This window comes from Papilio xuthus, unplaced genomic scaffold (genome assembly GCF_000836235.2).
Source record: "Papilio xuthus unplaced genomic scaffold, Pxut_1.1 DF826949.1, whole genome shotgun sequence".
Lineage (NCBI taxonomy): Eukaryota > Metazoa > Arthropoda > Insecta > Lepidoptera > Papilionidae > Papilio > Papilio xuthus.
The window spans coordinates 3,660,813-3,685,375 of record NW_013531700.1 but is presented as its reverse complement, the minus strand read 5'-3'; the positions used below and the strand labels follow the sequence as shown (position 1 = coordinate 3,685,375).

At 33.7% G+C, this 24,563-nt stretch overlaps 1 protein-coding gene across 1 annotated transcript in view; it reads left to right on the top strand.

Annotated features, from left to right (window-relative positions):
* LOC106120588 (hepatoma-derived growth factor-related protein 2-like) overlaps positions 1-24,563 on the top strand; it is a 66,327-nt gene that overhangs the window by 16,607 nt on the left and 25,157 nt on the right. Inside the window, exons 3-7 of the mRNA XM_013315941.1 lie at positions 18,893-18,987; positions 20,605-20,682; positions 21,045-21,092; positions 21,525-21,620; positions 22,428-22,485. Coding sequence (XP_013171395.1) covers positions 18,893-18,987; positions 20,605-20,682; positions 21,045-21,092; positions 21,525-21,620; positions 22,428-22,485 — 375 coding nt within the window. The remainder of the gene's footprint in view (positions 1-18,892; positions 18,988-20,604; positions 20,683-21,044; positions 21,093-21,524; positions 21,621-22,427; positions 22,486-24,563) is intronic.

The window sequence follows — 24,563 nt, the reverse complement described above, 5'->3', positions numbered from 1 at the left end:
AGACATTACTCATTGAGCCCTTAGAGGGTGCTTCATAAATACAAATTAGACTGCATGATAGATTTATATTCAAACTACCTATCGCCCGCGACTCCGTCCGCGTGGATATATAAAAAACTTAATTAGTGTAGCCCGCCAATCCACATCACATCCATCTAAACATTTGCATTTATAATATTAGTAAGTTAAATAAAAAGCAGCTCTTCAAGGCATAATTCGAAAAAAATTGAATAAATAGTATCGTATGTCCGTCTCCTGGCTCTAAGCTAACCTCCTCACCAAGTTTCAGCCATATCGATATAGCCGTTCTGGACTTATAAATAGTGTAACTAACACGACTTTCTTTTATATATATATATAGGTGTGTAGTTATAATAATGGAAGTTTGAGATTTTGTTTTAATTACATTAGTTAAAGGATAAGTTTCCACGACTTTATGCCATAAAAGCGGTATCAGAAATAAATCTAATCCATGTTTTGTTGATCCACTAAGTGAGTTTTACCGTAGGTTTACACTGTTTTCAAAGTATTATAGAAACATATTGCTATAATTTTTTTGCAGTGGAATTTGACTGTTATATATTTGAATGAATGTATTCAATGCAAAAGCTTTTTATTTGATTGGAAAACCAAAGTTCCATTTTAAATCCGCCTCGTAATAGGATTACATTTGTAGAAGTTTCTTGAGTTTATTATTCACGTAATAGCGGCGAGAGTATAGATTTCAGGTGGAGTCGAAAATAAAAGCGAGGTTTTATGTGGCGAAGCGAACTTTTTTTATTTGTTTGCGGATTATGCGAGGAACGGATAATTTCGACGGGGCATTAACATAACAAAAGCGGCTAAGTTATTTGATTCACAAGCGCTCGGGGCGGTGTGGCGTAGCTTCAATTTCTTCAGGTGTCTAAAGGCCCCCGATATTTCTTTGCAATGTCTGTGTTTTAACAATTTCGTTATTCGTATTGTTAGGAAGAAAATCCGACACTGTGCCGGTGTATCGGCTCAACAGCCTTAATAAAATGTCAACGTTTATGTCACCTCCGTAATCAGTCTGGCACTTGATTTGGTAACGAAAGCCTGCCTTTCGCGCCAAAGGATTCTAATAATGTTTAAAAGTAAAAAGTTTTTAATTCCACACCTTACTGGTGTACCAAATTCCCCTTGCAAACCCCTTACAAGTAAAATCATATAGTAAAAATTCTTGAGCTTAATACCTAACATTCATACATGATCTATTCATTGATTACTCTTTGTCCGTATATAATTCAACGTTAGGATATTTCGTCAATCAAATCGTTTACACTGAAGCTTCAAAGTAAAGTGGTTAATGCCATTATTGTAACTGGAAAAGCGGAGAGCGCTGCAAACAAGCAGTCCGAGGTAATATAATTTGAGGGAGCTCGTGCCGAGTTTTTTACCCGCGCCCAGTTTATCGTGTCCCACCCACCGGCACCGTGGTCGTGGCTGTCAATTGATTAGAGTTGAGACAATATCGATGTTTTATTGTAAGTATCGATATTTTACGATATCGATTAGTTTTTACCTGTATCAAATAATTATCGAGAAATAGGTATTGTGTAGAAATGTTGATTTAAAGATTACTTGTGACTTTGTGTGTATTCACACCAATACGTACAAATCTGATGTTTTTTTAACTTATAATAATTTTATGTGATTCCTTATTGAAGTTGGGAGAATAATTTTATTTTAAAGTTTTAGACATTATTAGTTAGAATCCTTTGGTGCAAATGCTTTCGTTACAAAGTCCAGTGTCGGAATGAATAGTGAGGGGACATAAACATCGACATTTTAGTAAAGCTAGTGTTGCGCCATTATATCGGCACAGTGTCGGATTTTCTTCCTAACAAAAGAGTACAATAACTAAGCTTTGCGTCTTTTTTCTATTCATTTTATTCAAAGAAACGTTTAACAAAAGTGACTGTAATACAGTTACAGATAGGTCGCCGGCGTATACCGCCATAAAGCGCTACCCCTATAAAAAACTGGTAGTTAATATATCCAACACAGAGTAAATAATTGTAAGACACGCCGTTAAGAGGCTACTGACTCTTTATGATTATTCACTTGTGCGAGTAGAGCCTTAATTAAAATAGCCTTAGTGATTGTCTATCTAGATCCAGATGTTTGATAAAATAGCTATTGTATTTCCTTAAAGCTATATTGTGTTTGTAGTTAACGTAGGTTGTCACTGTCGAAACAAAAACATATTACCATCTTTCTCTTTCACAATGGCAATAATAAAATCGAAATAAAAATTAATTTGATTCGGTAGTCTATCTTAAATGAGTTCCTAACCTAACCAAGACTTTCCAGTATGACGTTCGAAACACTTTTTTATTTTTTAAACTAGTCGATGCTCGCGATTCGGTCCGCGTGGAATTTAAACAAAAAACTTAATTAGTAGCCTATGTGTTCTTCCAGACTATGTTCTACATCTTTGCTAAATTTCAGCGGCATACGTTTAGCTATTCTGAAGATACCTTCAAACAAACAAACATCCATCCAATCATTCGCATTTATAATATTAGTTATCTGTGTCTGTTTTTAATCTCTTTATAGTAATGTATAAAAGTTACTGGTTTGTTTTTAAATCTTATATAATCGTTTATTAGTCCGTTCTGAATTCCCATTAGGAAGTAATCCTTTAAAAGTTTAAATGATTGCCCAAAGCTAGCTTTTAGCGGAGGGTTAATCCTGTAAGTAGACGATGCGTGGTCAACAAATAGGTCTGCGAACTTTGCGGCCTCACCGCTATCTCAGTAACGTCCGAATGAAATAGATAGTATGTAAGATTAACATGTATGTTTGTTAATTGCTGATTAAAGCTTTAAATATTTATATTATAACTTAATACATCTTACCGTGGGTTTCTGATACCAACATTTCCGTTCAAAGCATATTGTTATCTCTGCTTTGACAAAAATGTATGACGATTTGTTTTATAGAGATTTTGGTCTCAGAAATTAAATATTACTGATTTTTTTAATTAATAGCGCTATTAATATTGCATTAACTTTTATATGGAAGGATAATTTTTGTTCTAATGTCGTTTTTATAAACAATTCCTTGATATGTAGATCGAATGTTGAGAGCGTCGGTGGCTCAGGGGCCAAGCACTTGACTTGCAATCTGCAGGTCCTGGGTTCGAATCCCGTCATATACCAATGTGTTTTTCGATTTCCGATTTACATATGTACATTTATTCGACGTTCTTACGGTGAAGGAAAACATCATGATCATGGGCCTAATCACCATTAACTTAGGGTAGGCTCCGAGCCCCTCGGTGGGGACGTATAGTGAGCTGATGATGATAGATCGAATAGGCCTGTATCTCAGAGTAGTGTTGCCGCATCACTTCACAATGATAAAGCGACCTCCATCATTGGCTGGCTAAATATTCAATCACATTGATACGATTGAACGGATTTCGGTATTAGAACCAACTTAGTACCAAGATTACGGGTCCTGCAATTGTTTTATCTATTTATTGAAATATACATTTGTATTTTGCTGTTGTATAATGTCGGTGGTTTGCAGATTATAAATATTTTTTTTTTGTTCAGTTACTTGTTTGACATATTCATTTATTTTCATTGTGCTTCTACTGTAGTTCAGTTATTCGGCTTTATGTAATGTGATTACTAAAATATTTTCGTGTGAAAATTTTATAAAGCGCCACGGTTGATGGCGTTTTGACTTATTACAATTTTTTAGGAAAGGGTGACCACGTTTAGATATTATTACTGGAAATATCCCGTGAATATAATTAATACAATAGCCGCTTGTCCAATATGCTTTACAAAAGTGTTTGTTTAGTGTAAATTCGCGGTTAGAATACGTCAACTTAGAATAAAGCGAATTTAAAATAAGTACAAGTTATCCGTTTATATTTGGAAACATTCCAAGTGCACAACTATCTTGTACGTGAATGTATTGAAAGTTATTCGTAACAACCCGTAGCGTATCCGGCAATAGACATCAATATATTAACCCTAGCATTGCCGGCCGTTAGCACGTCACACCGGGGCCTTATCGGCCCTCCGCCGCCGACACCGGACGCCTTATTTGCTCACGGCTGCTTCACGCGACCTGAGTTATTTCAATGCTGTCGTAGAGAACACTAAACGTCACTTTCCTGTTATATTTTAGGGGGTTAAATTTTCAATAAATAACACGCGATTAAGTTCCCTATGCTTTGTTGCAGTTTTAGGTTCAAGTTGAATTTTAATGTGATGATATTTCATCATAAAATACTGATTGGGATTGTATCTTACGGGAAGAGCATGAGTTATATAGTTTGTGCAAGCGTGTGACTTGTGGCAAATATTTAAGGACAATTAGCATACGTTCTGGTCGGACGACTGTTGGTCGACTGCCACTGTGAATATACATGGAGCGGTCCAAAGCGCGAACGATATTCCGATTTGACATGTGAACGCTCCGTTTAATTCCGTTAACGAGTTCCCTCGAAAACATACACAAGTGTACTCGTATACGAACGGCCGAGTTTGTATCTGTGTGTGTTATATGTGTCTATGTGTGTATGTGATATTTGTGTGTGTGTGCAGCACCGTCTGATGAGTGTTAATGATAAACGACTTCACGGGCATCTTGGATTTGTGTGCACACAATTTCTTATCTCACATATCGTATGCATTAGTTGGCTTGTTCTTTTTTGCATTAAAAGTAATTTAAGGTGTATATGTTAAAAGCCTTGTATTTAAATTATTCATTTTGTTCATTCTGTAAGTAGTGTTTAATCTTATTGTCACATCTATCGATTAAATGGGATTTTCCAATCTGGAACCTGCTTAATGTGAAGCTATTAAAAGGTTAACCTGGCTAAGCCAACATTAGTATGTCTTAGTTACAGATATAAAATTAAATAAACCATATCTTAGATAAACTCATATAAAAAGGCTAAACACTCACGAATATTCGTCTGGTGGCAGCACCGACTAGTTTAAGTGAGCGACGGGCCGCGTCCGCGAAATAATACCAGCACCACTCATCCTGATGAAGGGCCCCCGATGGGCTCGAAACTAGTCGGTGCCACCGGACGAATATACGTGAGTGTTTAGCCGTTTTTATATCAGTTTAGTATAATGTCTCACGAAAGTTTGAATAATTTTATATCTTAGATGCTTGTGTATTACGTATATTTTAGTACAGCATCGCTTACTTTACGACTTGTCTTCGTTTAACATAGAGATGTTAAATGCTGAAATAACAAGGCACCCGGTCCCACGCTAAAAGCCCGCCGATGAAAGAACCATCGCCTTACACTAAACAATGAATTTAGGTAAAATATTATGAAACTAAACTAGATCGGCCATTGTGCCTAACAATTTAAGTGAGATTAATCCTTTTACGCCTATTTCTAAGAACACTTTCGCGCGTTTTTTTATTGTTATAAAATATTATTAAGTGAAAGAGTTTGTTTGTTTAAACACGCTAATCTCAGGAACTACTGGTTCGATTTGAAAAATTCTTTTTTTGTTGGATAATCCATTTAAAGAGGAAGGCTTTAGACTATATAACATTACGCTGTGACCAATAGTTTTATTTAAATTCCGCGCCGACGGAGTCGCGGGCGACAGTTGGTGTTATAAAATTACACGATATTACTATGAAGTGAGGGTTTTGTTTCGTTATATACAAAAAATCATATTATTGTAGATCATTATTAGTAAAAAGTTTCAAATTTTGTATTTAATTTATTGTCATACTAGCCGTCGCACGCGACTCCGTCCTTTCGGTATTAAAATAACTTAATCAATAACCTATTCTTTTAGACTATGTTTTACATCCAAGATCCAAGCAGCCGTCCTGGAGATATCTTCTAATAAACATTGATAAATCCAAACATTGGAATTTATAATATTAGTAAGATGTAAGCTTTGAAAGTTATGGAGAAATAGTTACTTTTGTAACAAAGTAAATTGGTATATTATATCATAAACTTAGGTTATTCATATACTGCGACTTTGTGCTCGTGCTTTCTAAAGTGGGTCAGAATCTCTTGTATTATTCTAAGATTTTACCTGAGCGAGAATTTAATTTCGTACAAACTGCTCCATTCAGAGGCAAGTCAATGGGGGCTGACTATGTTTGTTCTCATAGTGCGAATTTAACTTTTATGAATATTGGATTATTTTTTTAATTTCCTTGGGACTATGAAGCGCCTAGCCTAATGGTTAAGTGTACGGATTTCCGATCATTTGGTCGAGAGTTCGAATCCCACCATTAGTCTGTTGTTGTAAACCATATTCTAGCACAAGCCAAGAGCTTAATTGGAACTTAACAAAAAATCTGCTAAAATTTAAATAAATAAATAAAAAAATATTTTTTAATTTCGGTACGTTAGATTTTTTTTTATTATTTTACAAAACATTTTCAAATTTATGTTAAAAGATATAAAGATTCGATTATTATAAGTTACTTTATATGATTTTTTATATGTACCCTAAGGGGTGAAAGGAAGATATATAAGCCTTTACATTAAATAAATTAAGGTATGTATAGCCAACGAGAGATGTGTGTAAATATTTTACGAAACATAAAACATCAATATATGAAATGAACATCTACATTTTCGGTGTCTATTTCTTGTTCCTGTTAATAATAAAAAGGGTCCAAATGCATCGAAGGGTTATAATTTATTTATAAAAGGTTATAAGTCACAACGACGTCTCGATAAGTATATTTACCTGCTTTTTAACAAGTAATATCTTCTATTCAATTGTATAAAGAAACTACAACAGCGGTTGAAGTTTAAAGTTATTATATTTTGTAGCTAAAAAGGATGTTAAATAGCTTTAAATTATATTTTATTGTAATCAAGCCTTAGTCGCGTTAATTTCGACAAAGTTTTAGTATTGTTCTTCCAAAGTAACGATGTTTTGTAATAGTTAAGTCGGGAACTTTAAGTTTATTACTAAGAAGTACTAAGGCACGTCTTTTATTTATTTAATTTAAATTTCAAACAGAGTTTTGTCGAAAACAGTAATCATTCAGACTTAATGATGCTATCATTATCATAGTTTTTTACAATTTTCTGTATCCGCTTGTGGTAAAAATGTTCTCACCAATATTGTTCCATACTCGCTTTTACCCGTGACTTTGTCCGTCCGGAGTTAGAAAAAACAGGGTAACTTCTTCCAAACCATGTTCTACGACTGTACCAAAATGTAAAATTGCCAGTGAGTTTTTAAATTGATGTTAATAATTGCGTTACTCTCAGCTTGTTATGGCCGCTTCAATACTCAGTACTTGTGGAATGAACCTCCAGCGAATCGTCCGAAATTGCGCATTTAAAAAACTCTAGCTGTATCTCAAGTGCTGTAATAAGCCACTGGTTAAAAAACGCAGCCAGTTTGCAACTTTACAGTAGCTATATACTCTCATTATGACGTCCCGACGTTTTATGGTGAGAACAGAGTGATGAACGTAGCGGTTCTATACAGAGATTATTAAAGACGAATAAATAAAAATTCTTGTAAAGTCCAAATGAGCAAGCAGCCTGAACCTGAAACCGGCGACCGTTGCCCATAGATCGCAAATGTATTGCCATCCGTAGGAAGCACAGCAAAAGGATACTTTTCCGTCTTTTGTGACAGCTCATGCTTCAAATCTATTTCCCCTTCGCCTGATTCCCTAGTAAGAAAAGAATGGAACATGGATTAAAATTACTTTTCCGGCACGCAAATTTTTTAGGCGAATTGCTTCCACTTCCCGCATGTCTTCGGCTTGATCGGTAGAGCCATTCGTGCACCCAATAAATATTGTTGTTGCGGGCTCTACTACAGAGTCTTGAAATATCAGTAAAAAATTCAATTGGCAAGTGACATTGACGTCTTGACCTAACATTTGATTATCATGCAATTGTCTTGCGGGCTGAGGGATTTTAAAGCGAATAAAAATTCTTGTTCAAACCTAATAAAATTTATTATAATAGATAGTAGTCTCATTTTGTTATTTACCATAAACGTAACAATAGCTCTTTGTGGTATATAGCGTGATAAGTGTACGTTTATACACATTTTAAAAGGTAGAATAACCTAGTTTTCCTTCATTAGTCCTGACATGAATTTGTCCTTTATTCCCCGTTTTCCGGCAATTCTTGTCAACTGGTAACCCCGGTTGTCAATCAGCGGTATACGCAGCGTGCGTGCTACTGCCACCCTTGACATTCATTCAACACGTCAACAATGCTACGTGTTTCGTAAACGCAATCACGCAGTATTATAAAAATGCAAACTGGTGTTTTTATTAATAAACGTAATGACTTGACAAAATTTGATTAATGGTTGGGATTATGTTTTAACGATGGTTTATACATGCTTTTATAAGTGATTAAAGATTGTGAATTGAAGTAAGTGTTATATAATGACGTTATTTTAAATAAAAAAAAGTATGTTAAAAATATACGATGTAAAAATTAAAGAAATTTACATTTTAAACTTTGCTGCAATATAGACCATGGTATGAATTAGCCTGCTTGAATAGATTCTTTATATATGAGTAGTAAAACATTCGTACCTCAACACAAATTAAGCAAAATAAATCGCAATCACATAAAATACCTTGAGAAAATCCGCACGCACAAAACTCGAAAGTGGGTTATTTTAATAATCCAAGCCCAGCCGGCGGTGATTTACTGGTCTCGAATGAAATATTTATGAGAATTGCTCATTTTAAGCCACCCTAATAGCGCGGGGTAGCCGGGCTGCGCTTTGTGTCGCGTACCCGATTTACCTCGACGTTACCGCGACGTAACGTCGACGTCAGCTCTACGTAACTTCGAAGTTACTCCGACGTAACGTGCTTTGATCGCGGCCGTCCATTGTGAAGCCACCCCAACCGTGAGTGAAATAATATTCACATTAAAAGTTTGTGAATCTGTCAACCTCAATATTTATACATTAATTTTTGTTTTTATTTACAGGATTACAGTACTATAGACACAGTGTGTTTTATTGTTATCCTGGGACTAGTGAAATATTAATAGACATATTTAATCAAAGATTTAGGAGTGTTTTGGTACTGGAAACCCTCGGTTCATCATCATTACTATACGTCTCCACTGAGGGGCTCGGAGTTTACCATTTGTTACGGGTGACTAGGCCATAGTCAATCACGCTGACCCACTCTGGGTTGGTTGATTTTACACATATCTTTGATCTCCTCTCAGATATGTGCAGGTTGCATGACGATTTTTTCCTTCAACGTAAGAACCCTCGGTGAATTAGTTTTATTTAAAAAAAATGAAAGGAAGGGACGATGATGAGGAATCTATAAAGATTGTTAACTGATTATTTCATACGTAAATGCAATGCATCTAAGTTTTTAATTCATTACGAGTCTCTCCAGTTATTCTGGCCTAAATAAATGTATAAGTGAAGGCGTGGCACAAACGTTCCCAACGGTAGCGACCTCGGAAGGGGTCACCTCCAGCCCCGCGTGATGCACGACCCCCCGGGGACCCCCATGGTACCCTCGAATTGATTCTGACACCACCGCGCAAAATGCCAAATACAAACACATAAAACCACAATGAGCGTTGTGGAATTACTAAAGGCACCTCTGTATTACCGTATTCATTTTCCTTTTTACTAAACATTTTGATGATTAACTTTGATCTGGATACACGGACTTGTGATTTTGCCAACGAAAATAGAATAATTATTAAGTCAAAACGAAGATAGCTTATTTGAAATCAATTTTACAATTTTATCAAGGCTTTTTGTGATATTCAGTATTTTTTTACATCCTGTATTTTTACAGACTCAATAAAACATAGATCTCATTTTAAAAAGATTGTATTTATGGCGGAGGGAAATAATCCAGATCTTTGAAAAGACTGCAATCAAAAAAATTGTGTAAAAGAATCACTTTGGCTTTTATTATTTTTAACGCCATTTGTTTTGTGGATAGGGGAGATAACGTTATCGCAGCTGTAGGTTAACCACATGTTACTACAAAGTATTTCCTATTTAAATTGATCCTAAATATAGATACTGGAAGCGTACTCTTTAATAGACACGTGCAGACACATTTGTTACATTACAGTAATTTTTTACTTAAATAAAAAGTGTACTATTTAAAAAGCAATTATTATTTTTTATTTAAAACTAATATTTCTATCCTGGTAGTTTTGAGTCAAATTGTAACGTCCGTGTAAGGGTCCGTTCATACATATCGGGGCGTGGCGCTAAGCAGATTTTTTTACGCTTGCTCTTGAGAAAAGACGTGCAACGTTAGACCTTGTTTCAATAGCGTAAGGTTCAATTTTATTTGCGATAAAATCTGCTCTGCTCTCCGTTTCGGTCTGCGTGAATGGACCCTAAACAGTTATTTTAATAGGGAATTACTTCTAAATCATTAAAGAATACCGGCAAAATTTAGTACAGAAATATATTTAGGAATGCACTATGATTTACGATGCGTTAAACGTTAACGCAGTTTCAAACATGTGGTGGCCAAGTGCGCTTCGAATCTTTGACTATTAACCCACCGGGGTTACCAACCTGAGGTACACGACGAGTACTATAATGCCCCCGAGTTAGTTGGCTAGTCTGTCTGACCTTTTTGAAGAAATGAACTATTACTAGACTAGTTTCTTAAAATGTAATAAATTTTACCTCAAATCGGCTTTAATTTTTGGCAAATGTTATTCAAAACAGTATGTTATTTACCCACGCTTATGTTCACACCGTCTGGTACAAGAATAGCCGAAGCTTTTCCACGCGACTCTGACCGACATTCACGCGTCCTTAACGATCATGACGTCATTCTCTACTCCAATCAAATGTTTTTCCTACACGAATTGATGACACGTTGACGAAAGAAAGAATGCTTCTTCCCTTTCTTTTATACGGAAGTAGAGTGAGATAGAGCATCACCTTGTCATCGCGTAAATAAATGCTAAAACTGTTGTGAAGTTTTAAAACGTAGAGCTATAAACAAAATTGGTGTCATGAAATGATTCTTAGTTTTTCTTTGACAGACGTAATTTTATTAAAAAGTATAATATAATTTCAAACGTTGCTTTCTTATCTGTGTTAAAAAGCTTAGAGTCCGTAATCTGAAATTTAATTTCAAACTTTGGCTGTTCATTTGAATACAAATCTGTGTGAGAATTGCGTAGCGACTAATAAGATGGGAAGATAATATTTTTGATAACATTTTCGTTATATGAACATTGATAGAATATGTATTCGTTTTTTGGTTTATAATTAATCTAGAGACATTATTAATTTCTATTTATTTTACTGGGGCACTCAAAGTTTTTTAAATGATGACACAGAGAGATTGTAGAGTTTGCATACTAATTATACATTTAGGGTCTCTCTTACTGAGCACTCAATATGAGTGCGGATGTGTTTGATGTTTGAAAATGATTTATAATATTAATATTTGTCTATTTTTTATTCGCTTTAAACACGCGACGAGAACATTCTATCTACAGAGTGGAAAGTTTTACAGCTCGTCAAATTTACGACATCAGGCTACTACGTTTCTACTAAGCCGATGTATATTCATGACATATGTAGATGGAGTAATTTTATAAATGCAATTGGGATAAAATTGTAATATATGAAATACGATTATTGATTGCTTAGGTTTAAAATTTTGGAACGATTATTGTAGTCAAAAGAAATAAATTGACTAGAAAAGTTTTAGATGATTTATGTTGTGCTTTGATTATACAATATAATATTATGTGTAATTAATTGTATGTAATATCTAACAGTGGTAGAGTCCGCTTTAACATCTTCGCACGAATCGGTCCGGCTCGCCCGGTGAAATACCACGACCACACAGAAGACAGGCGTGAAGTGGAAGCTATTCCGCGTTTCGTCTGATGAGTGTGCGTCCCGGAGGCCTTATTTAGTCCTCTTTCACTTCCCACCTTTTTTCTTATAAGGAAAGGATGGTAGGTGGAAGTGGACTTTCCGCATGAGAGGATGCATGGAAAGGGAATATGTTTTCTTTCTGTGCATCCTCTCCTCCGTCGATTAAAGGTAGGCAACGCATATGCATTTGCGTATGTCTATGGGTAACGGTCACTTCGCTATATCAGCGATTTCAGGTGGCCGCTCTCTCGTTTGCCACCTTATGATATAAAAAAAAATCTAATGTTGAATGCAAAATAGTTTATTCATTACGTTGGTAGTATGAGTGTATGTTTGTGTATGTAAACAAATATCTTGCAATAAATACGAAGAGGAAATATTCAAAACAATATGCGCTTGCGCATGCGAAGCACGGCAAATCTATAAGTCGTGAGTTGTAATCGCCTTGAAAAACATATTCTTGGCTAAAGATGCGTTTACACTTTAACTTCGGTGAGGATTAAATTAACGCAATACGTATAATTTGTTTGGGGGTAATAGAGAAAATCTTTTAAATTTATATTTGAACTATTCTAGAGTCTGATGGTCATAATTATTTTTAACCTTGACGTTTAAATGGTTTTGTAAACTAGTATTATGAATTTTGTATATTTTTCATTTTTTTGTACTTTAAAATACTAATTTTGTAGACAGTGTCAGTAGAACCATACCTTTAGTAATCCTGCGTCCGGGGCTATGTTTGCGCGGCTGTCTGCATACAAAGTGCTCGGTGGCCGTCTCGATGCGCTTTATTATAGAAAACTTGCTGATTGTCCGCGCGCCGTCGCCGCGTATTACGTTTTTATTACGAGCTACATTCCGACATTATTTAAAATTAGGGTTGTCGACATCGTTATTGCCACCTAACAATAATTATTTTTTTACTTTTCAGTTATATTACTATACGCTTAATAAAAGTTACTTTTAAGCTACATGTTTGTTTAATTATTCAGAATTGAGTAAGATTAATTATAGTTTTTGCGAGTCATAAAAAGAAATAAATAACGAAATAATATGCTTAGTCAATACTTTATTCAGTGAGCTTTATGGCTAAATTAATATAATTAATACTTTGTTTATTTTTTTTAAATGTTCTTGTTGTCAACCCTATTGTGCGAAACATCGCGCGCGATCGCATCGCGTGATTATCCAAAGGCGCTAAATTGCGAATGCCTCTATCTCTCTTATCTGAAGCCACTTGAATTATAATAGAATACTTGATAGAGATGAAACGGTCGCGATCCGGTTTGTCCTTCATTTATTTTTACACACTAGATTCCATATTACTGATTATAAAAATCTCTTAATAAATAGTTTGACGAAGAATTCTGTATATTTTTACATAGACGACTCACAATATTTACTTTTGTGCTATTTCAATAATATATAGCTTTAATTTTATACCTTTTTTATTTTATAGTGTCACCTATTATTCATTGTTACGAAAAAATAATCACACCTTATCAATTACTGTGTATTTTAAAAAATCTTACCCTTACTAATATGAATGGGAATGTTTTGATGGATGGATGTTTAGAAGTTATATCCGGAATAGTTCAGCGGATTTTAATAAAAGACACAGATGTAGAACATAGTCTGGAAAAGCACATAGACTACTCAAACAGTTTTTTTTTAATTTCGCGCAGACAGACTCTCGCTACAGCTAGTCTTGTTATAAATACGAAAACATTATCTTTAATTAACCGTCAATAACCTTATGGTTAAGGATACGGATTTCCGATCACGAGATATGGGGTTCGAATCCCGCCATTCGACTATTGTCGTAAACCATATCCTAGCACAAGCCTAGAGCTTGTTGTTGGAATGATAAAAGAAATATTAGTAAATTTCCAAAAAAAAAACATACTCATTGTGTAGCCCCCAAGTATGCTTTTATCTTGTTACTTAAATAATGCAATAATTCCATGAGCGATTCAAAAAGCGGATTGAATCTTATCAATTTGTGAAATCTAAATAGATGTCATTAACACGTAAGGTCTTCAACCTGCGCATGTGTTGAACACCTTTTATAATGTGCATTGTTTTTGCAACACCTTTTATAAGCCTTATTTCCGACTTTTGTTTGCAATAGATTTAAAACGGACGAATACGTAAGACCATAATTTCCATGCAGTTAATAAGCCTGAAGTACATGAAATACGTCTAACGAATGGTCAGAAGACAACTTTATTATCGACATATCACTCTTCCTTTATATTGCCTAATATTGTATGAACAGTAGTGGAGTTAAAATTTGATTTACTAAATAAATACAGATTTGGCTGTAGCTTAGTATACTTTTGAATTTCCAATTAAGAAGTTTTGTTTTGTTAAATAAAAGCAATGTGTCATGTAGATCGGCGGCTGCGGGCTTGAGTGAGTTTTGCGTGGTTTGCGGCTCGCGCGCACGTGTCAACGGCCGCAGGTGTGCGAATGTTGTTGCCCAGACGACGCCATTGTTGTCCATACCCCTCCCGCTCCCTCACCCCTGCCCCCGATACAGATGTCCAACCTAGGGTAGTGCGGATTTTCACTCGCAGTTGTCGTTATATCGAAGAATCCTACGTTAAGGTCATAACTTGTTTGTTTTGCAAAATATTTTTTTGTGTTTGTACTGCTAAACAAGACCTTTATTGAAATTTAATTTTTTAATATATGTTGTTTAAATCATTAAATCTTCAATGTTGTATAATAATTACAACAGTTTTGTAGTATTGCATAAACTGGACTCCAGAAAAATCACATTTTTTTGTGTTACGAATATACGTGTTGGAAGCGATTGAACGCTCTGTTATCAATCATTGCCACTTATCCAGGTGAACACCAACAATGAATCAACAGTTTTAAATGACGTCACTCTATCGTTTGCAACACTATATATGTATTTTTATTCAAATTTCAAAAGCATCTTTATAAATCGTATTAATTTCTGAATCCACCGACCGACGCCCAAAAAGCTGGATGATTCAAAAAGTTCTTCCCTTTTGGTATGCTTATTTTTTTTAAATATTGACTAAATGAACATTGTAAGACAATGCACAATATTAATATAATAAGTAAAATTTAAATTTTGTTACGTTGAAGGAAAACATCGTGATGCAACCTGCACATATCTGAGAAGAAATTCAAAGATATGTGAGAAGTCAACCAATCCGCACTTGGCCTGCGTTTTTGACTATGGCCTAATCACCCTTAACTTAGGGTAGGCTCCGAGCATTTCGGTGGGGACGTATATTGGGCTGATGGTGATGTGGTGGTGAAGTACAATTTTAATATTTAACATTATACAAGTTGTGTTGGGGAAGATTACATTGTACAGATAATAAGATTTAAACTAAATGTTGATTGATTGATCCCGAACAATAGCTTTGCAATTGCCTCTAGTATGATACAGTAGGCGATAAGTTTACGTAAGATAAGAAACAAGATGAATGTAAATTTATTAATTTATTATAAATCATTGGTCACTGTTTTCTCGATTTGACTTTGATGTGGTTGGTTTATTTAACGGACAATGACCCATAGTTTCTGACATTGTGCTATACGTGTTTTTGATGGTCGATATATCGACGAAATATAAAGAAGAGAAGATATATTTGCTAAGGATAACTCTGTTACCGTTGGTTTCTAAGATTGGAGTCTGTGCATAAAATATATTGTCATCCCTGTCATCATCTTTGACTAAACAGTGATAATAATATGTTTTAAACAGGGATTTTAGTCTCAGAAACCCACCGTTAATCAGCTTTACCAATTATTTATCTTAAAAACTTGATTAAGTCCTCTATAGATAGATTAATATTTTATTATAGTTGTCATGGTGTAAAATATCTGTTTTTTTTGCGTAAATACATGTAATTGTAATATTAACAATGAAGTTATTAACAATAAGTTTATAAATATTAAGATGTAACACACAGTTTAAAATCTCTTTAGATAAAAAATTCTTGATTGGAATATAAAAATATTCTTCAAAGGTTTAATATTCTTTTAAAATAAAAAACGATTGCGGTTTATTTCTACATCACCTGTGCGAAACACCTGCAAAGTAAATCTTTAATGTTCGCCGCTAGACGGCGCTTTAACGTTCTGTGGTCTCTCATAGTTACGCATAAAATTCTTTTATAAACATTTTTATCCCTTTTTCATATCGTCGATATTTTTTATGACTATCGCTTATATTAAAATACATGTATATAAGATTGAGAAACTTACGAAGTATATTTACCTCATTACCTTATATACTCATTGTTTAAATTTATTTTTTTATCTAACTAATATTATAAATGCGAATATTTAGATGGATATTTGTTAAAAGGTATCTCCAGAACGACTCAATGGGTCTTTAAGAGATTTGGCACATATGTAAACATATTGTGGAAGAACATATAGACTAATTAAGTTTTATTGCCATGTGGACAGAGCGACAGCTAGTTACCTTATGTTAAGTTGTTTTTATCATTTCATAATATTAACATAAACGTATATGATATTCTGTATATTGTACAATAATTTGTTTTACTTTTATTCGAGTTCTTAGTTAGTGGTAAATTGCTGTTTTAGCACAATTTTTTATATTATTTATTGCTTTCTTTATAAGAGAGACTGAATCGCTTGTAAAACGCTTGTTCATTGAATTACAAATTAAAAACAAACACTTATTTGTAATGTAATATAAAAACCGTGTTAGATTCACACCAACTGACTTCAACGTTGTGCATAAAACATAAGATAATATTTTTTCAAGACACGTTTTGCCAATAACTTGGAGCCCTAAGAAAAAACTGAATTATTTTCTATGCTTAATACATACTCGATAAGCAAGAAATTATTTTTATCTGTAAACAAAAACAAGTAAAAATATAGTAAAGGGATTGTGTATCTTATTTGAAGCGTCAATAGCCTAATGGTTAAGGATACGGATTTCCGATCACGAGGTCGGGGGTTCGAATTCCGCCATTCGACTATTGTCGTAAACCATATACCAGCACAAGCCTAGAGCTTAGTTGGATTGGTAAAAGAAATATTAGTAAATTAACAAAAAATCTGCTTATATTTTTAATAAAAAAAATGTGAATTTTATTAAATAGAAGAAAATCTACAATCAATCTACATTTATTATTTAATAACTGGGTACGTTATTTATTTTCGAATAATCACATAGTAAGTTTAGTGCTTAGTAAAAGATAATTATTATTTTCATTGTTTATTTTATAGGCGCTTTAAAGTATTCACAAATTATATTTCTTACTAGCTGTTCACCGCGACTCCGTCCGCGTGGATATATAAAAAACCTTAATTAGTGTAGCCAACCCATCCATCCATCCACATCACATCCATCTAAACATTCGCATTTATAATATTAGTAAGTTAAATAGAAAGCAACTCTTCAAGGCATAAATTCGAAAAAATAATAATAAATATTATCCTATGTCCGTCTGCTGGCTCTAAGCTACCTCCTCACCAATTTTCAGCTATATCGGTAAAGCCGTTCTTGAGTTATAAATACTGTAACTAACACGACTTTCTTTTAGTACCTAAAAGGACTTTTTAGTCGTAAGAATTCAATCACAAGATTACAAAAAAAGTCTAATAGTTTTAATGGTAAACCTATATTCCAATAATTGCGGTCGCTTTGGCATTACAGAAACATGGAATTAAATGCTTACCGAACCTGAGTTTAGTTTTTAATCCAATAAAGATTATCAAATGCTCGATTGACTCCTGACTAAAAGCCTATTGGTCAGATTATCCTTATACGACACTGGCCACAACGGCTATAAGTGAGAGCCATAAACAAGAAAAAAACTGAACTTAATATTACCTCTCGTATCGCCTGTGTTATTGTGAACCCAAAATACTTATGTAATTTTTTTAAAAATCATAATTTTCAGTTTAAATACGACACAATTATTTCGATTCCTATTTACGGAATCACTAATCTATACTTATATTATAAGCGGAAGAGTTTGTTTATTTAAACGCGCTAATCTCAGGAACTACTGGTCCGATTTTAAAAATTCTTTTTTTGTTGGATAATCCATTTATAAAGGAATGCTTTAGTCTATATAATATTACGCTGCGACCAATAGCTTATTTTATTCCCGCGCGGACGGAGTCGCGGGTGACAGCGAGTCAATTCTAAAACATAACATTTTAATATGCATTTTTTTATGATACACGTAGCATTCTACAGATAAAATATATTTTGTAACATATTGATCTATAAAGTTCTTTAAACATTAGAAACAGCAAAAGCTATTTAAAAAAGCCGTCACGTTTATATTTCATCCGCAATCTAGGCGTATCGTAGGTAGCTCTGCTCCTTTGTCCCGTTCGCAATCTCCATAAACCAGCTAAACACCTACCCTAACTCCCCCTCGTGGAGTCCCCGGGGACACGGGGTGGGGGCTCCCCCCGCACAGTTATACGAACCTTAAACCACCTTATGATCCTGCGACTTTATCCGACCTATGGATAAGCTTATTTCTATTAATATATCTAATGTTAAAGCGATTTGAATATTAAAAAGAACAAATTGCTTAATTAAAATTGTAACTAAGATTATAAGACTTAAGTGTATCGAAAAAAAATCTGAAACATCTCTACCACAAGAGAACCGTTCATTTTTCCGGGATGAAATACGCCATAAGCTATTACAGACCGTATTCTATGTGATCTAAATTATATTGTTAAAAAAGGGGTCTTTACAGACAGACGGACGAACAACAAAGTGATCCTATAAGGGTTCCGTTTTTTCCCTATGAGGTACGGAACCCTAAAACATGTATAACAATTTTCTTACCCTTGGTTTCTGAGACTAAAATCTCTGTATAAAATTATTGTCATTATCTTCGAAAATACATATAACAATATTTTGAAACGGAGATTATGGTCAGAAACCCACGATTAATAAGTTAACTAAGATATTAGTAGTTCTTAGTAGGCTAATAAGGTAATGTTTTGTTGTCCAGGTCACCCGTCCCGGCGGGAGAGCGAGTTCAAGAAGCCAGCCCACGCTCCCCAGAACGGACGAGTACACCATCGACAGTCCTACCCCTACAACAAGGTCTGTACTTACTATAATACGACGTTTCCACTGACGAAACACACGTATGAATACATTTTTTAAATATTTTATAAGGTGCAAACGAGCTAGCGGCTACCTCAACTCGCCGTAATGGCGAAGCACGTAGGCATTTACAATTGCAGATGCGTTGCCTACTTTTAACCGATGGAGGAGGAGACGCACAGAAAGAGGATATTTCCTCCTCCTATGCTTGCCGTCCTCCATCAAATATCATCCTTCCCCTATAAGGAATGGATTTGATGAATGAAGAACACAATAATAAGGCCTCAGGAACGCACAACTCATTTGACACCATATTTTTTGGTTTGAGGCACCATAAACACAGGCCATAACCTCTTTGGAAAGATAGAGTTGTCATAAATTTTTTATTCAGATGTTCCTTGATATCAGTGGGATCAGCTTAGGTTTTATATTTTATAAAAAATAAAAGTGAATAAAATTAATTCGTCTTTTTACCTTCATTCAAGTACAAGTTATAAGTACCTTTAAATTTAGTTTGAAATCGACTTCAAAGTGGGTCTTGTTAAGTAACTCGTAGTTCGCTAACTATACAAGCATTTGTTATAATGAAATCGGCGCGCTGCCGCTAAATTATGCTCAAGTGAGCCGCGGTGCGGTGCCTCAGACTTGCAGTTTTGAAGCTTGAAGAAGTTTGCGCTGTGAGCTTTAATATGTAAATTTATTTATTATATCGTCTGGACAAATTATCTGAGAAAAGGTTATAACTACAATTATTTACATAGACCTTCAAATTAACAGAAAAGTTCAGAACACAATTATATGTGAACACTGACAATTATCAATCCCTTTTTTGGTTCGTTATTTTACTTTTACATGTCTATTGAGGGGTCTAATCTTACTAATATTGTAAATGCGAACGTCTCTTTCTTAAAAGGTATCTCCAGAACTGTTGCATAGATCTCGCTAAATATGGCATAGATGTAAAACATAGTCTGGAACACATTGGCTAACAAGTTTTTTTTTTAATTATGTGTGAAGGAGTCGCAGGCAATAGCTAGTATATCTGATAAATCAATGTTAAAAAAAGGAACTCAAAATATGCAGCTAAATTGGTTGTGTTTGTATCCATAATAAATTCATAAATGTTCTTCATATTGCTTTCACAATAACAATATAGCAGAGCATAGTTCATGGTTTAATATTTGCAACTCACACCACAATAAACATATTTAACGTTCTCAATAAAAATTGCCTTTCATAAGGTTAACTTTACGATGTGGTAGCAAGATATTGTCTCGTATAACACAGGTCATTTGTAAGGCAGGCAGAGGGTTCTTTGTTTTTTTTTAACATTAAAACTAAAAATTCTGGTTTTAAATCGTTCTTTAAATAAAACTATAGAAGCAACAATACTTTAAATGTTCTTGCCTTTTCTATAAACTTCTTTAAGATTAAGATGGCTCGTAGCTAGTCAACTCATCTGGGACTAATCATTCTAGCTAGATAAGGATAGGAAAACAAGTAATTAAATCATCTTGTATATGTTATAGCTGACAGAGCTACAAATAAGATCCATAGTCCTAATTCCAGTTACGGTATGCTCATAGGTGTTGTACAGGGTGTATCTTGTTACAGAGTGAAAGCCTGAGTTCCACGGGCGCGCCCGCTCACCGCCCACCCCCGCTGCGGATATCCAATGGCTTCCAACCACCGGTGAGCCTCGCCTTACATAAATACACATACAAATATACGACATTCCAATAAACTCAACTTCTATTGACATACCGTACATGTAGCCCCATTGTTCAAGTCAATCTATAGAGGATGAATTATATTATGTTGTCTCTGTTTTATAGTTAATCTATGTATATTTGAAATCGTATTTGATTTGATCTTACAAAGTTTGAAGTTATGTAATCAAACTTATAATAGCTTCAAATCTTTTTAAATTATATTTGAGAAATAAATAAGTTATTCTTGATATTAAATATATAGAAGATTATTTTTAGGTCATTTTGTTTTTGAATTGGAATGAAACAAAGTATTTTATTAAAAAAAACTTATTTCTTTTGCAGAGTTCAAGTATCGATAGCAGTCAATTGCCAATAGAAAGTATTTTAAAGGTAAGATTTATTTTACATACTATTTTATATTACAGGTTAGTTGATCACGATATTGGTGCAAAGTAATCAGGGAGAAAGAAGATACCCATATACTATTCCACATTGTTTAAAGTTTCGTGATACACTTCACTGAAAACTATTACTTTTTCAGATTTGTGCTTTAGCACAGTAATTGTTTTAAAAAAATATTTTTTGGCAAAAAAAAAATAGCAGATTTAATTTCATTATTTTTTTTCGTTTTTCTAACACCATGTATTGTACAATTTTTAATTTATTTGTTTTTGTTATACTTTACAAATTATGATAAAGTAGAAAGTTTCGCGAGTTTCCTTAAAACACCGTAATTTGCTAGTTTACACAAGCCATATTACCAAAAAATTGTAGTACCTACACTATCCAAATACAAATAGGAAACAAATATTTGTTTGATAGGAAATGAAGTCACTGCCTACCCCATTGTCTGTGATAGCGGCCACGCCGAGGAAAGAGCTCGATAACAAGTTCATCTTCAACCCCTATACTAATAAGGTAAGATTTTTTTAACAAATTTTAACTTTGTTCCTTTGTTTTTTCTAGGCGTTTTGTTTATTCTTGTAGGAAATATAATAAAAGTAGTCTTAAATATGTCTGTCATGGTTAATTTAATATTTTGCAAAATTTTTTTTTACAATTTTGACTTTTTTTTTGCAAAAGTATTGTATTGTATTAAGACCTATCTTCATTTTATGTCAAACTTCTTTCGACCAAATCTCCACTAACACCAGGTGGGATCGTGGTCAAGCGCTGGCTTATCAAAAAAAAAAAAACTTGAGATATAGAAGCTGTTGCAGACATTCTAAAGTATTCTAGATTATAGTTTCGAGTTGCAAATAATATTTTTGCATCTTTAATATTTTTTAGAATGAGTATTATTTCGTTTGCAAAGAATATCTTGAAATGGACAATTTCTATTGTTGTAAAAGTTCACTTCTCGACTGCGGCGCGACGAAGAATGTTCAATGGAAGAAAGACTTTTATAGTTTACGAGAATATTAAATATGTTTTATATTTTGCAAAGAAATATTGTGTATAAAATGTCATGAATATCGGTAACTTTTTAAAACTTTTGTTTAATTTTTTTAATAATTCGATCATCCTGTAGTTGAAAAATTGTAATATTTTTCGCAAGACAGAGGAGAGACATTTGATTTCGTTTTATGGTGATTTAAGAAGTCTTCATTAATCTAAATTCAAATTTAACTAGAAAATATCTATAATGAGTGTGAATATCAAATTAATACTTACGTGTATTTTTTTGAGATGATTTTTCAGTTTTTTTTCTTAATTTAATTTTAGGTGCAAGAGAATCCTCAGCTCGCGAACAACGATCTCAAAACACCTGTAACTAAACCTGGTAAGTCATAGCAATAAGTTGGACATTTCTCTTTTATAAGATTTCACATATTACTACGACTATAAAAAAAAATTGTCATCAACCACCGGTATCCGTAAATTTTTTTTTACTAAATTTATAAAACACTAATAAAAATATTAGTCTTGTGTAAAAAAGACAAAAAAAATGCATTTTTTCTATATTAAAATTGTGCATTTGCTGCGCAATGTTTCTAAAACGTAATTGAATTTAGAACAGTTTTATCTTTAGAAAAGATTCCTTGAACCGAAGGGAAAACTTTTAAATTGACGTCACTCTGCAAGTAACTGAAAAGTTTAAACAACGACCCGTTTAGGGTTTCTCACTCCTCGTTGAAATAAAACGTGAACTATTGTGAAAATGTGTATTTCAACTTTGAGATCAAGTTTTTTTTTATTTTCATCAGTCAAAAATAGAATGACCTTTTAATAGATGCTATTACATAACTAATTTATGTAAACAAAATCGATTTTTCCTTTTTTTTTAGATTTTTTCAAGCATTTTTTGCTTATTTAATACTTTTAACCATCCTGTATATCAAGGGTTTTTAGACCAAATAAAGGCAATAGTATCATGTCATAAAAGTTCTACTGTGAAGATAAATTATACATTTATTAATTCATGAATACATTTGTTAATATTTCGTACCAGCATTTTGTTGGATTTAATTTTTAAAAACATTTTTAACTGTAGTATGTTGTTGGAACTATCGATGCTGAATACCTTTCATGAATTTCTCTACACAAAAATATAATGAATTCCGCCGAAATCTTATACTGCCTACTTTCTAGATCATCATCAGCTCACTATACGTCCCCACCGAGGAGCTCAGAGCCTACCTTAAGTTAAGGGTGATTAAACTATTGTCAACCAATCTGACCAAGTGCGAGGTTAACTTCACACATATCTTTGTATTTTCTTGTTATTTAAGTCTGAAAAAAATTCCTTTTTAATTTACGTAAAGATATCCCAAATGTATGTGCGCTTGTTTATCCCATAAAATACAAAACCTATGCTTTTTGATATTTTCAAAAGTAATAAATGTCTACAGAACGCACAATACTACCATTTACGAACGGATTAATTAAGGCGTTTTTAATTGAAAAAGTTTTGCATTGGACATCCGCAGCGGCAGCGCGGCGTCTACTCGCCACGATGGACTCGTAAAGTCGACCGGCGAATACTCAGCAACCTCACTGAATAATAATGAACGTCGAATGTTACGATGCGACTCGTTTAGCTTTATGTAGATATATAGTCTTATTAATAAAGTTAGAAAGATTATTCTGTAGCGTATATGGACTTAAATCTATTTTTTAAAATAACATACACTTAAAATTCAGCAATTCAAACGTTGAAGACCAAGTTTTTAATTTAATTTGGTAGGCAGCTCTATAGAGTTGTAACTCTATGTTCTCTATAATACAGATACAGAATGTGTTGAAAATCACGGCTTTAAATAAATAAAAAAAAATTAAAAAGAAGATGTCTTATGTAGTTTCTTTATATAAATTGCAATGCTCGTCTCGGCGAGGCACTATTGTACCCCAGATATTTCTGTTTCTGACTTTTATACTAAGTAAAGATATCACAGATTGAAAATGCTAGCGTATTTTAGTATTTTGACAGTGACAAAGTCATGCACCACAATACGTTTTTCTCAGTGTGATTTTTTTTTGTCAAATTTTAATAGCTACGTTGAATAGCTTTTACGTTGGCTTTCGTAAATTGCGACATACCTGACAACGCTAGGCTATCAGTAAAGAAAAACAGAGAGTGCAGATTAAAAAAGCGCAGCGAAAAACTCAGCCTGCAGTCTCTGAATTATAATAATCTGTGTAGTCTGTATCTGGTTCTTGGTGATAGTTTCATAGTATTTTGATTTACTTAAGAAAATATCTTTAGGTATCTTTAATAATTTTGTCTTTTTTGAATAACTATATTCTGCCGTATAGTTGAAAGTGTTTCTTCCAGCTTTGGGCTATAGAATATCCGATACGTTAAGAATATTGTGGCGGGAAATATCTCTCTTTCTTTACAAAAATAACTATGTATAAATA